The sequence below is a fragment of the Apteryx rowi genome, unplaced genomic scaffold, assembly GCF_003343035.1.
Source record: "Apteryx rowi isolate R43461 unplaced genomic scaffold, aptRow1 scaffold_177, whole genome shotgun sequence".
Lineage (NCBI taxonomy): Eukaryota > Metazoa > Chordata > Aves > Apterygiformes > Apterygidae > Apteryx > Apteryx rowi.
Window position 1 is genome coordinate 1,230,710 of NW_020448052.1, and position 14,407 is coordinate 1,245,116.

The 14,407-nt window shown below is 37.5% G+C and overlaps 1 protein-coding gene across 3 annotated transcripts in view; it reads left to right on the plus strand.

The window, feature by feature from the left end:
* Positions 1 to 12,867, plus strand: part of SLC6A1 (solute carrier family 6 member 1) — a 69,014-nt gene extending 56,147 nt beyond the window's left edge. For all 3 annotated transcript variants that reach the window (XM_026061185.1, XM_026061186.1, XM_026061187.1), the window contains 6 exons: positions 1,448 to 1,560; positions 3,820 to 3,951; positions 4,661 to 4,763; positions 5,955 to 6,055; positions 8,199 to 8,366; positions 10,429 to 12,867. In XM_026061185.1, the coding sequence (XP_025916970.1) occupies positions 1,448 to 1,560; positions 3,820 to 3,951; positions 4,661 to 4,763; positions 5,955 to 6,055; positions 8,199 to 8,366; positions 10,429 to 10,533 (722 nt within the window). In that variant the 3' untranslated portion in view covers positions 10,534 to 12,867. The remainder of the gene's footprint in view (positions 1 to 1,447; positions 1,561 to 3,819; positions 3,952 to 4,660; positions 4,764 to 5,954; positions 6,056 to 8,198; positions 8,367 to 10,428) is intronic.
* Positions 12,868 to 14,407: the final 1,540 nt, after the last annotated feature.

Genomic DNA, 14,407 nt, shown 5'->3' on the forward strand with positions numbered 1-14,407 from the left:
TATGTGATCACTGTCATTTTATGAAAGACAACTGAGATCAGTCATGTCTTCAGCATGCATGATCCAAAAGTGAGGAAGCTGCAGATGCAAAGCAGTTTGTCCGCACTGTTGTAACCAGGCAGGCATGTGGTGTGAGGATCTGGAATTACTAGATTCGTTACAGGTTCAGGTCTGGGTTTTCACTAGGATCTTTCTGTGGCATTTAACTGTACATCCTTATTCTGCCTAAAGAAATCCTCTTGCTCCTGAAAACTTGTTCATTTATTCAAACTACAGCAGCTTGTCCAATAAGGTATCATCCTTCCCTTTTCATGATGAGGCTAAGAGCTGTTGTTTGTGCTCATTTGTTCTTTTATCTTAGATTTGTTTCTTCCTGGCATCTTATCTAGAGTGCCTAACTCAATTTTTTTGAATGGTCTTTCCTTTCATAGTATTTTTTTTTTCTTTTGAACACTATTATTAATAACTGGGGTCTGCATTTCAGTGGAGAGTGTAAACACAGAAAAATCAAGGACATATTTCCCTTAAGTTTATCTTTCTTTTACTACTGCCATTAGAAAGATGTTCAAGTCATATCTGTTATTTCTAGTACATAACTGTTTCAAAATCTGCATTGCATGTACTTTGACAGTTCAGGTGTCCAACGCTAATCCTTGCCTCACTGGTTTGAAAGCTACATTCAAGCCAGTTGCCACAGACGGACTTTTAATGAAAACTGAAAAATAGGATATCCACCCTAGGTGAGGCATACTGCTTTTAATTCTATGATTATTTTGGTCTGCTACAACTTTCACTCATCACCTGACGCTGGCTGGTTTCCAGCTATCCCATGACAAGAAAAACCTCCCTCTTTTGTAATAAGAATTTATATTCTCCTTCCAACAGCTTACCCTCCCGTCAACAGTTAGTAGGGATACAAATGAAAAGGTTTGCCTGTTTACAGCTACACAGCTTGTTAAAATGTGTACTGCAGAAGAATTCATGGTATGAAATAGCAAATGGGAATACTGTAAATGCTGGAAGGTGTCTTCCGTGTTTCTGAGCTGTCTTTGATTCTCTTCTGAACTACTTGGTGTAAATCAGAAGAAAAGCATTACTGCCATCAGTAAGTACTTCGGAGGGAGAGAAAGCTGATCAGTACCTGCAGGTGTAAGCCTAGCCAAGGACAGCATTCTCCATCCTTGCTATACAAACACAGTCTCTCTGAACTGCATCTAGGGGCATTTGTTTGTTTTTGGCTTAATTTTCTTTTTCCTTTTCTTAAAGCAAGACACATGCTGTTTTCTTGGTCTGTGAACACACTGACTCAGCTGAAATCACTGGTCAGCTCTAAGTGCATCCATGGCTCAGAATCATTCAAATTAACCTAAAATGTGTGTACCACTACAAGCAAAATGATCCTAGTGCCCAATCACATTGATGTCTTCTCTCCTGTTTCTCCTACCAGGTCCTGGACTGGCATTCCTAGCTTATCCAGAAGCAGTTACACAGTTACCAATTTCTCCTCTGTGGGCAATACTGTTCTTCTCCATGTTGCTCATGCTTGGAATCGACAGTCAGGTAAAACTGGTGTAAACATTAACAACAATAATGATGAAAGTTGTCTCCAATTGTACGGTATGAAGTTGGCCTCCTTCTATGCATTCTGCACTGCCAGCTGTTGATGGTGCAGAATGGTTTCTGGAATAATTGGATGAATAACAGGAGGTAATGAGGAAAAAACTAATAGGTTGAAGGAGTCTGGGGCGGTAAGAAGCTGGTACTAAGGCACTTTCCCTTTTTTGTGAATGGTGGAAGCATATAGAAAATATGTAGCAAGTCTATTCTGTAGACAAAAATAACTTTCTCTGAAATCTTAACCATTCTATCACAACATTAAAAAAAACCTTTGAGGTGTCCACCAATGTAGGCAATGCTGGGATATACTTTACAAGATTTAAATGCCACACACATTTCTTTAAGACGACTTCAGAACTTACCAGAGGAGAAGATACAGAGTGAAAGGATACACTATGCATTTCATTTTAAGCATGAGACTTCTTTCAGGAACAAATTCAAGAGGCAATAAGCTCATTACTGAGGACATTCTGCATCTCAGCATGTTCTGAAACCATTACCCATGAGTAAGGGCCAAGGCTTTTGTTGGTTCAGGCCTCAGTTGAGATTTATAGATGGTAACCGTCAACTGGAAACTAGAGGTTTTGCAAATCCAAATAAGAAGATATTCTCCAGAATAACTGTCTAGATGTGCAATAATAATAGTAAAAAAAACTAGAAAATTTTACTCTACTGCAAAATGAACAACAAAAAAAGAACCCTTTACAACAACAACAAAAACCCTTTCAGGAACAACAAAAAGGACCTCACATGGTAAAAGGGACTATGCCCAACAAAAGCATTCATTAATCAATAATCCATTGAATACTGATAGCAACTATACTGTAAACACTGAAGACAGTACCATGTCTTAGTGTGCAAAGCATACTTTTGAGGGCTTTTGAGGGCTGTGTCAGGGATGTCCCTTTCCCCTGCCCAAATGTTTGGTCATCTGAATGTGACCTGTCACAGACAAAGGAGTCAATTCACTTGTAATCAGCTTCAGTTACCAAACCAACAACCCAAACTTGGTTGTTGGCACAATCTTGATAGCACATAAATGAATATGCAGAGTTACTAGTTTAGTACAGAACTAGTCTTTTGGTAGAGTAAATCCATGATTTTCTATAAATCCAAATTAACTTCAGCCTGTGAAGCAAAATATAAAAATGCAAGAGGGCATTTCATCCTGCAACATGAAAAGAAACTGAAAATTCACGTTTTCCATTTCTTTGTTTTTCAGTAAGCTTCAGGCTTGACAATAAAACCTATTGCTCAGTCTAGGGGGAAACTACTGTGAAATTAATTGGGTCAAAAATATTCTTGAAAGAACTCGACTCTAGGCAAATAGCAGCTGAGAAAGGTAGTCTAATATTATTAAAAACAAGATATGTCTACAGGCTGTCAAGCTTTCTTCATTTTCTATTCATCAGTGAAACATTTCATGCTCTATAATTCATAAGAAGAACTACAAGTATTGGTTAAATTCTGACTGCAGTCCTGCAAATGAATAAAATTTCACATACATTCAGATTTTCATTATTTTGGCCATCATAATGAAAACATTTTATATATATATATATATACACACACACACATATATATACACACATATATATACACACACACATATAAAAAAAAAATCTGCAGTATTGCAGTGCTTTCCACTTGGAGGACCACATGTCCTCAGTGTAGCTCCAAAAAAAGTCAGTGCAATAGTAAGATTTACAAGAAGTATTTGATTTATAACATATGAGAATCAATCTTGTGTAGAAAACACCTTTATAGAAAATCATGGATTTACTCTACCAAGCAATAATTTCATAAGACTTTTGTTGTGTCTGTTGGCTTTCATGCATGTGAGTAAACCATAGAAAGGATAGGTATAAAAGTTTTTGCAGAATCTGTGGTCAAAGACTACAACAGTAGGCATATCATATTCTATCACAAAAAAAGAGAGCACTTTATCTTAATAAAGCACATACTATTCTTAATTTTGAATTTTGAGTGTTCTTCTAGCTGGAAATATTCTTTCATGAAGCTTTTTAGACAGAAACAAAGCATTTGGAAGCATTGCTTCCACTGAAGTCAAGAGAGTTTTCCTTTATCATTTAATGGATGCAGCTTTATGCCAGTGATGAGTGCTACTGAAAACCTTCCCCTAAATGTAATTCTGCAGTTGCAGTGCATTGCATTGTATCTTACTTGTAACTTTTCTTGCAGTTCTGCACCGTGGAAGGATTCATAACAGCTCTGGTGGATGAATTTCCAAAGTTACTGCGCAATCGAAGAGAAATCTTCATTGCTGTTGTGTGCATTGTTTCGTATCTGATAGGACTCTCTAACATTACTCAGGTATGGTCTGTAAAAGAATGTAATACTATGTCTGTCCTATAACAGTGCGGGGTGGGGGCAGGGTTTTTATGTCTTTCTCCGCCTCCCCCACCATCTGCCTTTTGCCCCTAATCAGGAATCGTTAAGAATGAGGCAATGCAAGCTTTTTTTCACTGCCACTGCAAATTTATTGTTTATGTTTGTTTAGAAATACAATAACCCTAAGTAGTTAAGTGTTTTTCCCCCCATCACCCCCCCCAGATCTATCATCAACATTATCAGAGGACTTCAGGCAGCAGGCAATAGCTATGAGTGTAAATGCCTGTAATCAGTGGATGCAGTGAGGCCTACTTAATGGTTCAGGTGACAAGAAAATATCTGTCTCTATGATCTGTGTTACAGTCCAAGAAGTGGTAGCTAGGGGTGTTTCCCATTGCTCCCTCTGATCTATTAGGTTGCAGACTAGTTCAGGAAAATGATTGAACTCTTGGCCAAAAAGGAGTAAAAACAAAATCAAACCAGTTAATTGAATTCTAGCAGTAATCTAAATTTTTGCCAGTATTGACCTCAAGCATTATAAGACTTAACTTGTTAACATTAATTAATTAACATGAATATGTTTTTAAGTTATTTACCACTGTTAGTTAAGGAATAGTAGCTTGCATTTTAATCTATTTTGAAATTAGAATGCTTAGTATTTGTTTTACCATTTCCTTCTTATATGTTATAGGGTGGAATCTATGTGTTCAAGCTTTTCGACTACTACTCTGCCAGTGGAATGAGTCTCTTGTTCCTTGTATTCTTTGAGTGCATCTCCATATCCTGGTGCTATGGTAAGCACTGTGTTTTTATTTTTTCCACAAGTTTACCACATCATAAGGATATTTCATCTGCTAATTTGTTCTTTTGTGTGTGTACATACTAAGGATGGAACCAAAATTTGCTTTGCTTTATGTGCCTGGAACTCCACTGAGGACTTGACAGTGACTTGGGGATGGTACTCCTGCCTCTTTAAACTACCCTATGCATTAGACTGGGAATCCTTAGATGCTAAGTGTCCCAAGAAGAATAAAGAGGTGGCATGTCCCTTCCCCACCCCTTAGGAAGCCTAGATCTTCAGATGTATTTAGGTACTGCTGTTCTCAACATTACAAAGTCCAAGAGATCTAAGTTGCTATGTTTCACTTCCAGAAACAATTCTGTCACTGTGAAGTCTTGTAGTGAGAGCTCAGCTCCTTGGCCAATTGTATCTTGCATAATTACCTTAAAATGTCCAGAAGTCTGGGCTGACAATCTGTGGTTATAAGGATGACCAAATATATATATCATATTCTTGCCATAGTACTTGTGCATTTATCCTTGGCTCTGTGTTAGCTAGTCCAAGGACCTACTTCCAGAACTGGTAAAGAACTTTGGTTTGAATTACAAAACTGACTCAGAACTAGATAAATGGAGCTTTTCCATTGAAATTAAATACAAGGTTATAAATAATTTGATAGACATACATACCTTTTGGAAGATGATGGAGGGTTGCCAGATAATAACAATAGTAGAACTACTCTTTGCTTTCAGACACAGTTCTGCATGTGTATTGTGTGTATATACCAATACAGAATGAAGACTGTGCTGCTGGTTAAGGCAGGGATGCACTTTTTTTTTTTTAATTTGCTCTGTAAAATACCATTCTAAGTCTCTCAAGATTAGACAAGATTAAAAAGACTTAAAGTTGAAATTAACCCAGGGTATTTTATTGCATCTGACCTTCTGATATACAGACTTGCTCAAACTTGGCATGAAAATATTCTATTGGTAGCTAATGAATTAATTATGATGCAGTAGGATGAGAACAATGCAAATGATTCTTGGTGCTCCTGAGTTTGCATATATCTTTCCTGTTCATATAGGTGAAAAGTTATGTCAGAGTCTGTATAGGCACATTTAGGACAGTCTCTCAAACCCCTTCAACTTTCAGTTGAATCAGTTATCTGATAAGTTTCTACACTGTTTATAACTTCCATGTTTAGGTGTTAACAGATTTTATGACAACATCCAAGAGATGGTGGGATACAGACCCTGCATCTGGTGGAAACTCTGCTGGTCTTTCTTTACTCCTATCATTGTGGCAGTAAGAAACAAACTTTTATTATATGATTTGTACAATATAAATGGTGTGGATCATGTAGTACAGCGTGGCAATTTCCATCCCATTAGGATCACACTAATTCTGACCTCATTGCTTATTTAAAAATGTGAGCAATTTCATTGAAGGCAATAGACAGAAAATGGTATCACTAAAGGAAGCCTGTGCCCTAAGAAAAAGAAGCTTTGCACAATTTCAAGATTTGTATTAATCCTCTGGAAATGGTAACTAATCAAGAGCTCAGTTGGTTAATAGAGATAGGAAACCGTAAGAGACACATAAATATACAAGAAACAGTCAAAATTGAGGATTTAGCAATCTCTCTAAAGTCTAAAACTTCCACACACACAAAAATGGTCACTTCTTGTAAACCAAATTCCTTCACAGGCACTATTCTGCTGACGTTAGGATTATAAACTGAGATTCTGCTTTCACAGGATTCTGTGGAACATATTACCCAGTTTACACTATATTGCTATTGAATTTTCCAGCAAACTTTCCAAGGATTTTGTGCACTGGGAACTATAGTTCAGTCTTTTACAATGATTCCAAGCTGTATCCAGTTAAGCCCATATAGTATATTTTGGAAATAATAAGCAAAGAAATTTGAACTTACTATACATAATGTAGCAAACCCAAATGCAATATAAAAATTGTAACTATGTAGACACTGTTACACATGACACAATACTCACCCACTGATATTTCTCTGCTATTCCCTTATAACTCAAAGATCATAGAAAAGCAAACAAACAGCACTAAAGAGAGGCACAGAATTCGGTTTCTACTGAGGACTCCTTGATTTATCTCTATCCAAATGAAGAAACCTTTTATTTTTCTGAAAATAACTGTTCAAAAAAATATATATATATATTTTGCTTACTTCAGTAGTATCATAGGAAGAGGAAGAAGATACTGGATGTAAAACTTAGCAAATTTCTCCTGTCTTGTAAAGTCTTCAACAGAATTTGTTGTCCAGTACAAATTCAAAGGTGGTGATGATAGGATAATGAAAGCCACACTTTACATTCTCCTCTCTGGAAAAGTCTTCCACACAAGAGTTCAACTTGCGATCAGAGTGAGCTGCTTTTTTTGCTGATTCAGTTAAGCAGGTCTTCTCTGATGCCAGCTGTTTTAGACATTTGCTGGGACAGAAGTCTCCCCGGGGAACCTGAAGGAAAAAATACCATGTTTTCAGGTAACCTGTTTGAAAAACAACACAAAAGCAACCCACAATTGATGGAAGTTCAATGCTACAGAATATAGGTATTCTTGGGGAAGTATTCCCTAGAATCCCCATCTTTCCCAATAGCCCCCTTCCCTCTGATTTTGTGCAGGTTATCTGAGGACTCTACTAGTACCAGTGGATTCCAAGTACCAGCACACATGGATAATCTGAGATGCAGGTTATGTATGTGAAAATGAGCGAAAATATTAATTTTGGTAACAAGCTGTTTGGGAAATTATCTGCTCCTCTCTTGTTATTGAAAGATTCAAAGCAGTTCTTGCATTTCATAAGGCAAGTTCTGTTATACAGGCAAATCTGCAGCCACTTACTGAGCTGCAGGTTGCGTTCTGACTGCACTTGCTTCCCATTATGAGAGTGCTCAGAGGATCTGAACAGTATCAAAGCCTCTGGGCCAAGCACTCCGAGGTGGTGATACAAGAGAGGTCATTACAGGCACAGGCTCTGAAGAACGCTGCCTATACTGAGCGTCTAGGAGTCTGTGCTGACCTGTGCGGTAGAGCTGTACTGAAACTATTATTAAATCTGTTGGTTTACCATTCTGTTTCTTAATGAAACATTAAACAACTTCACAACTACAGAATTTATAATCCAGTTATTTACACATTCCCACATTAGAGAATAAGCTAGTAGGGAATCAGTCAGTGCAGTGGGCTAACATTTGCCTGTTTTCTGCAATCTTCCACCTGGAATATTGGCCTGTAGGCCCCCTCTACAAGCTAGTGCCGAGGGGTCTATCATTAGGGAGCAAAAGAACCCTTTTCTCTCTACCCAGATGTAGAAGCAGTCTTGGGACCGAGGTCCAAGTCAACCCCCAAGAACTCCTGAACACAGAACACTGGAAATCTCATCCAAACCCTTTTTTGCCACTCTATTTTTCAGGGAGTGTTTATCTTCAGCGCTGTCCAAATGACTCCTCTCACGATGGGAAGTTACATTTTCCCAAAATGGGGCCAAGGGGTTGGCTGGTTCATGGCTTTGTCTTCTATGGTGCTGATACCAGGCTATATGGCATACATGTTCCTTACCCTGAAAGGCTCCTTAAAACAGGTAAGTCTCTCTCTTTCCTGCCTGCATGATTCCATTTTACAAGACCTGTGTGCACTGACAAAAAAATGCTGGGAATTAATTTTACAGTTATATACTTACTGTGGCCACACTGGCTTAGCCCAGTTATTTTGCATCAAGCTGAAAAATATAAAAAACAGTTACCAAACAGAGAAAAGACAAGACAGTGTCTGTACCATCTGTTGATAAACAGAGTTCCCTGCCTTAAATGAGGCCCTTATTTCCAGGTTTTGACAGTTTCAGGCAGTTTGCGTTCCAGTTCCTTATACCTAGAAAACAAGGTAGCAGTTTATGAAATATGTAAATTTTATAAAGGCAGAAAGGCTACTGTCATATACCAAGGCAGGTGATGCTCCCAAGGAATCGGAGTCAGACTCTCACAAGTAAACCAGCATAGTTCTTGGTTTCCATGTATTTACCCTCAGTGAAACTATTCAGCATCTTTCTGCAATGCGATCAAAGATTTGAGCTCCAGTTCTGCATTACAGCCAAAAACGTTCTAGATTACAATGGCTGCCTTGCTCTAGTGCAGCTGAGAGAAAGCAGATGTAAATCCTGGGAGCGCACCTTATGATATACCTCCCTTTAGTCTCTAATTAAGGAATTTCTATGAACAGTTTTTTAACAGTTTTTTTTTTTTTTAACAAAGAACATTTGAGGCCTTTTTCTCTTGCATTTTGTTTTTAGCCTCTCTCGGCTTCCTTATTCCATCTGTTAAAAAGGCGATGATACCTCCCCTGTCAGGGGGTCTTGTATAGCTTAAATCCATTCTAAGGTCCCCAGGAAGATGCTGCTAAAGTAGTGTGAAACGTTACTAAGGTTATTGATCAGTTCACTGGTTAGTTATCACATACCACTGCCATGCTTAATTTTTTAAATCTGGGTACAGCCCTCAATTTTCCCTCTCCAGACAATAATCCCATTCTGTGCATAAGAGACGCTTCTTCAGCATGAGTGTTGAAACATGCATCTCTGTCCTCTGTGACAGTGGGAACCAAAGATTGTCAAAATTATTTTGTCGGAGTTTCTGGAATACTCTGAAATCAGCTGACAGAGCCATCCTTGCAAAGAGACAGATGATCTTAAGCAGAATTGACCAGTAATGCCTCATGAATTGCTCAGATCTGGATCAAAACACTTGTCCTCAGCAAGTTTTAAAAGACTCAGCAATACTTCACAAAAGTCTAGAAAACATTTTCCATTTTGAAATATGCTTGCTCTTAGCTCATACTCTTTGAATATCTTTCCCTTGTTCTGATGCAAGTACTTAAGTACAAATAGAGAACTGTTGCTCTGAAGCACAGCAGGGTTGTATAAGATCACAGCAAAAGTTCATCCGTTCTCTCTTGCTGTGATTAAGGTTCCATTTTTGAAAGGATTGACAAATGATCGTTAGATACTAGGAGGAGCTTACAGCTCTTGTGGGCTTTGGCAATCCAAACTGGGCTCTCTTTTTTGATAAGAACATGAACTAGGCAGATAAGCTTCATGAATGAAAAACTCAAAAGGATTAGGGAAGACAAATAGAAATGAAAGGTTTAAAACACAAGTCTACCTTACTTATTATATCGTTGGAGGTAGTAACTCCTAGAAGCTGCTGCCAGGTCCGTCTAGTCTCTTCTGCTCCCTGCAGAGGGTCTCTGTCACTTCTGAGATCCAGCTTTGGGCTCCCTGCTGCCTGTTGCAAATCTATAGCCTCTACACTTGACCTGTGGGCTCCTAGCAGAGTTCCTCCTCTCCTGCCTCATGCTGCAGTCTGGCAAAACTTTTCCCCTAACCATGCTCAGTTCTTAATGCCTGGTGGCATCTACCATTTTGTGCTCTTTCAGCAAAATGTCATGTTCAGAACACAGCTAGAACTGTCCACAAATACTTACAGGCTGGCTAAGCTTTATGCATTTAGGCCCTTGGAATAGACAAAATTCTTCACTGTAGCCACAATACCTAGGGAGGAGTGTTTAGGGGTTGCCTTTAAAAACAAACAAACAAGAAAACTTAGAAACACTTGTTGACTGCTTCACTTCTTTTGTTTTGCTTTAAACAGCGCATCCAAGTAATGATTCAGCCAAGCGAAGACATCAGTCATCCTGAAAATGGGCCAGATCAGGCCCAACAGAGCAACTCTGCAAACAAAGAAGCCTATATCTAAACTTCTGTATTGTAAAAGTACCAATGCTACTCCAGAAAAACAAAAAATATGGTTGAATATGACCACAAATTTATGTTTGAGAATATAATTACCTACCTCTAGTGGCAAAAAAAAAAAGAAAAAAAAAGAAAAAAAGGTCATCTCCACTATAAGGGAATCGCCATGAGTATGATCCAACCATTGCGTGAGCTCAGATGTTGACAGTGTTTTGTGTTCTCTGGCAATCCACAGACTGTTAATGTTTTTATCCTTTCACAATAATAGTTGCATATCTTGGAATTTGTAAACTGATGTGCAAGACCTTTTTAATCTACCTTTTAGCACAACAATTTGAAGTTTTGTGCTGCTGATTTTTAGTAGTTTATCAGTATTTCTTACCGCTGAATCCCAAGACTGTTATTTCTGATTCTGCAGGAGTAAAATTAAATTTGAAATTGTTTTGTACACAGGAATGAAGTATTTTGTAAACAGGTGATTTCCAGTGGAAAAAGTCTGCCCATAAAATTTGTTCCAGTAAATGCCATTTGGGGGGAAAAGACTTCTTTCAATTAACTTGGAGTCATGGCAGATGCAGCCTTTATAAATGTTCCTAGAGCAAACTAAGTTATATGGCTATTTGTAGCAATACAGCATAGAATGGCTATAAACAATATCTATACCTAGTCTTTCAGGATAATTTTAACATAAGATTATGAATTTCTTTTAAACTAAAATATACTATTTCTTATAAAAAGAACATATTTTTGTTTGTGAATCAATACTACATGAATTGCAGATTTTAGAGGCAAAAATATGAATTTAACTTTTTAACAAAATGGATAGTAATATCCAACTATTAAGAGCTCCTAAAGATTCCCAGCAAAAAAGTAATACAAAGTATTTGCAGCTCAAGCTCGGAGTACTTGAGCTGTACTATTATTGTTATAGCATTATTACATTGCCACCAAAATAGAAACCAAAACAATGGCTTAAAGATTGAGGTTTATCCTTGTAATTCTAATTTAAGGTTTAACTCATGACTGTTCTGTTTAATCCGTTAAAGGACTTTAACAGTTTCTAATAAGCAAATTATAAAAGATGGATCTTCAGCACTTTGAAAACAGTTTTATTTTTATTTACATATTATTTGTGATGATGAAAGCATGAGGAAAAGCTATTTCAATAAAAATCTTCACTCTCGGCTCTATCTGTATTTGCCACATAGCTGGAAAGCCCTTTCAGCTAATGGAAGTTTTTCCCTGTGTGGAAAACGCAGTAGTTAGCCCTGTATGGTTTTTCTTGTTTGGCAGCTATAAGACAGACACAAAGGATTATGGAAAATGCAGTATTTGATGTTTGATTGTAAATGACTTTGACAGAACTGTGCAATGAAACATGCTTTTCAGCAAATTTTTGTGCAACGTACTATGTTAGATAGCACAATTTATGTAGAACTGCTACGTGAAAAACATGTTAACTGTGAATGTTGGGTTTTTTGTTGTTTTTGTCTGAAGGTGACAAACATATGTTCTTGCAATAAGGTATTTCAGAATGTCAAGCACATTATTGTAGAAATAATATATATATAAAATATACATGTATTTCAAACTACATCATAAAATCTCTGAGTATTGTTTGGTAGATTCTAAACCATTTCATACATAGATCAATTGTAAAATATTCTGAAATCTAAGCTACATCCTAAATGGCTACAGCTGAAATGCAAAAGTCCTGTAAGTCTTTGGGATTTAGAGGAAAAACATACATCCTACACACACATTATACATGATACATACACATTATAATTGTGAATTTCATTAGACTAAGGATAATTCCAGCTTTCTCTTTATTGTTTAATGTAATCAAGTCCCATGTTGTTCTAAGAAAAACGCAGTATTTAATGTTTGATTGTAAACAATTATGACAGATGTTTGACAGACCTGCTCTTTAGCAAAAAGCTGTACAAACGTATCATATAGCACAAAATAGTGTTGTAGAACTACTGTGTGTAAACTGTGAATAGCTGTATCTTTTTTGTAGTACTTGCCCTGAAAAAAAAAATTATTGTATGATCATATATGCTTTTTGCAATAAGGAATTATCTGAACACCAAGCAAATCTATCTCTATATAAAATATATATGTAATATATACATATTCAAAAATATATACAGAGCCTGTTTAAAAGAGTACAGTATTATTTAGTAAATTTCAACCTGTTATATGGACCAAATGTAAAATATTTATAAATTAAGATGCATTTTAAATGTCTATAAATGGTGTCATAATTAAAGCACGATTGTTATGTAAGTTTCCAAGAGTTCAGAGGAAAGAAGAATAAAGGTTATATTATACAGTAAATTCAGAATTATGCAGTCTTTCATTGGACAAACCCAACATGTCACATTGTGGGGTTTTTTGTGAAACAAGTTCTAAATATTTCAAATATCATATATATAATGTTTTTACATATCAAAGCCCTGTATCACACCTGACGTGTGTATTTATGCATAACGTTGTTACTATTTATCTGGTATGCCCATATTATTATACAGCGAGTTTAAAAGCAGAGATGAGAGTGTTCCTGAACCACTAAACAGGGGCTGTAGCAGAAGAAAGACTTACATGATGTTTATCTCAGAGGTGCTTCTACAGCTCTGCCATGCTCACTGTTGGCTTTCGGCGGAAGGTGATACTCAACAAGTTCTTATGCTACAATTTAAAAAACAATTTCATAACTCCACCAATAATTATGCAGATATTCAGATGACAAAAAGTTAATTTATTAAACTTAATCAGATTTGCTTTGCAATCTGAAAGATACTGAGTGTTGGCTTAACTGCCTTTAAATCCCTGAGGTGAGTAGGAATGCTAGCTTGTGTTTGTTTGACTTGCTGATGAATTAATTAAGACCTAAAGTCTAGATCAAACACATTTATTACTCCGACAGGCAGTAAGGAAAAAAAGTTTAAAAAGTTGCACTGTTTCTGACTTGCTAGAATGACAAGACAAGGTGGAAGCCACTGGAAAAACACAGGAATGAGTGAGGCAAGCCGGGGAGGAAGTAGGGCAGCTGGCACAGACAAGTCTCCAGACTAGAGACACTGCTAGAATGAGAAATATCAATGTGGTTGAAAACACCAAGAATAAAAGCTGTGCAGAGCAACTAGAACCTGCCTGGATCAGCAGGCTGAAGCTGTCAGAATTGTCTGGTTTTCATGAAAATTCCTGCAAGCAGAATAGTGACTGATGTGTTTCAGGCTACCTGAAGAACCTGTTTAGCTACACTCCTAGAGGAGATGTAACATCTAATAGAGCATGCTGCAGCATTTCAGCTTCTCACCCACAGGCCTCTCAGGTCTTGCACAGCCCCTGAACCTGCTTGCCCCACAGCTTGTCTTGCGGCGAGAGGGGGTGCCTTTGAGTGTACATGGTCAGGCCCATGCTTGCTCCTATCCCCGAAATCTGCTGCAAGGAGGTCCCTTGGAGCTGCAAGCTTTGGCCTCACTAGCGTGGCTCATGAGGAGGGCCCCAAAAGCAACATCCAGTTCCCTCACAGAAAGGCTTTGAGTCACCTGGTTTTGTACAAATCAAATTCATGATTTTGATTCAGAGAATTGTTTTGTTCATTAAAAAAAAAAAGTCGCTCAGTTAGTTATTACCCCTACGTGGCATCCTGTCTCTCTAATTACCCTGTAGGGAGAGAGCAGACCAGGAATTCTGAGCAGTCACCATGAAAAGCCTGGGTTTTAAAATTAACCTCAATCAATAACATTTCTGCTAATGAGTTGGGCTGTGAACTGCAGCACCTCAAATCGCTGCTTTCTAAGCCTCTACTGAAGAGGTTACCAGTCCTAGTTGAACCAGTGGGCTGGCAAAACAGAGACCTTAAACTA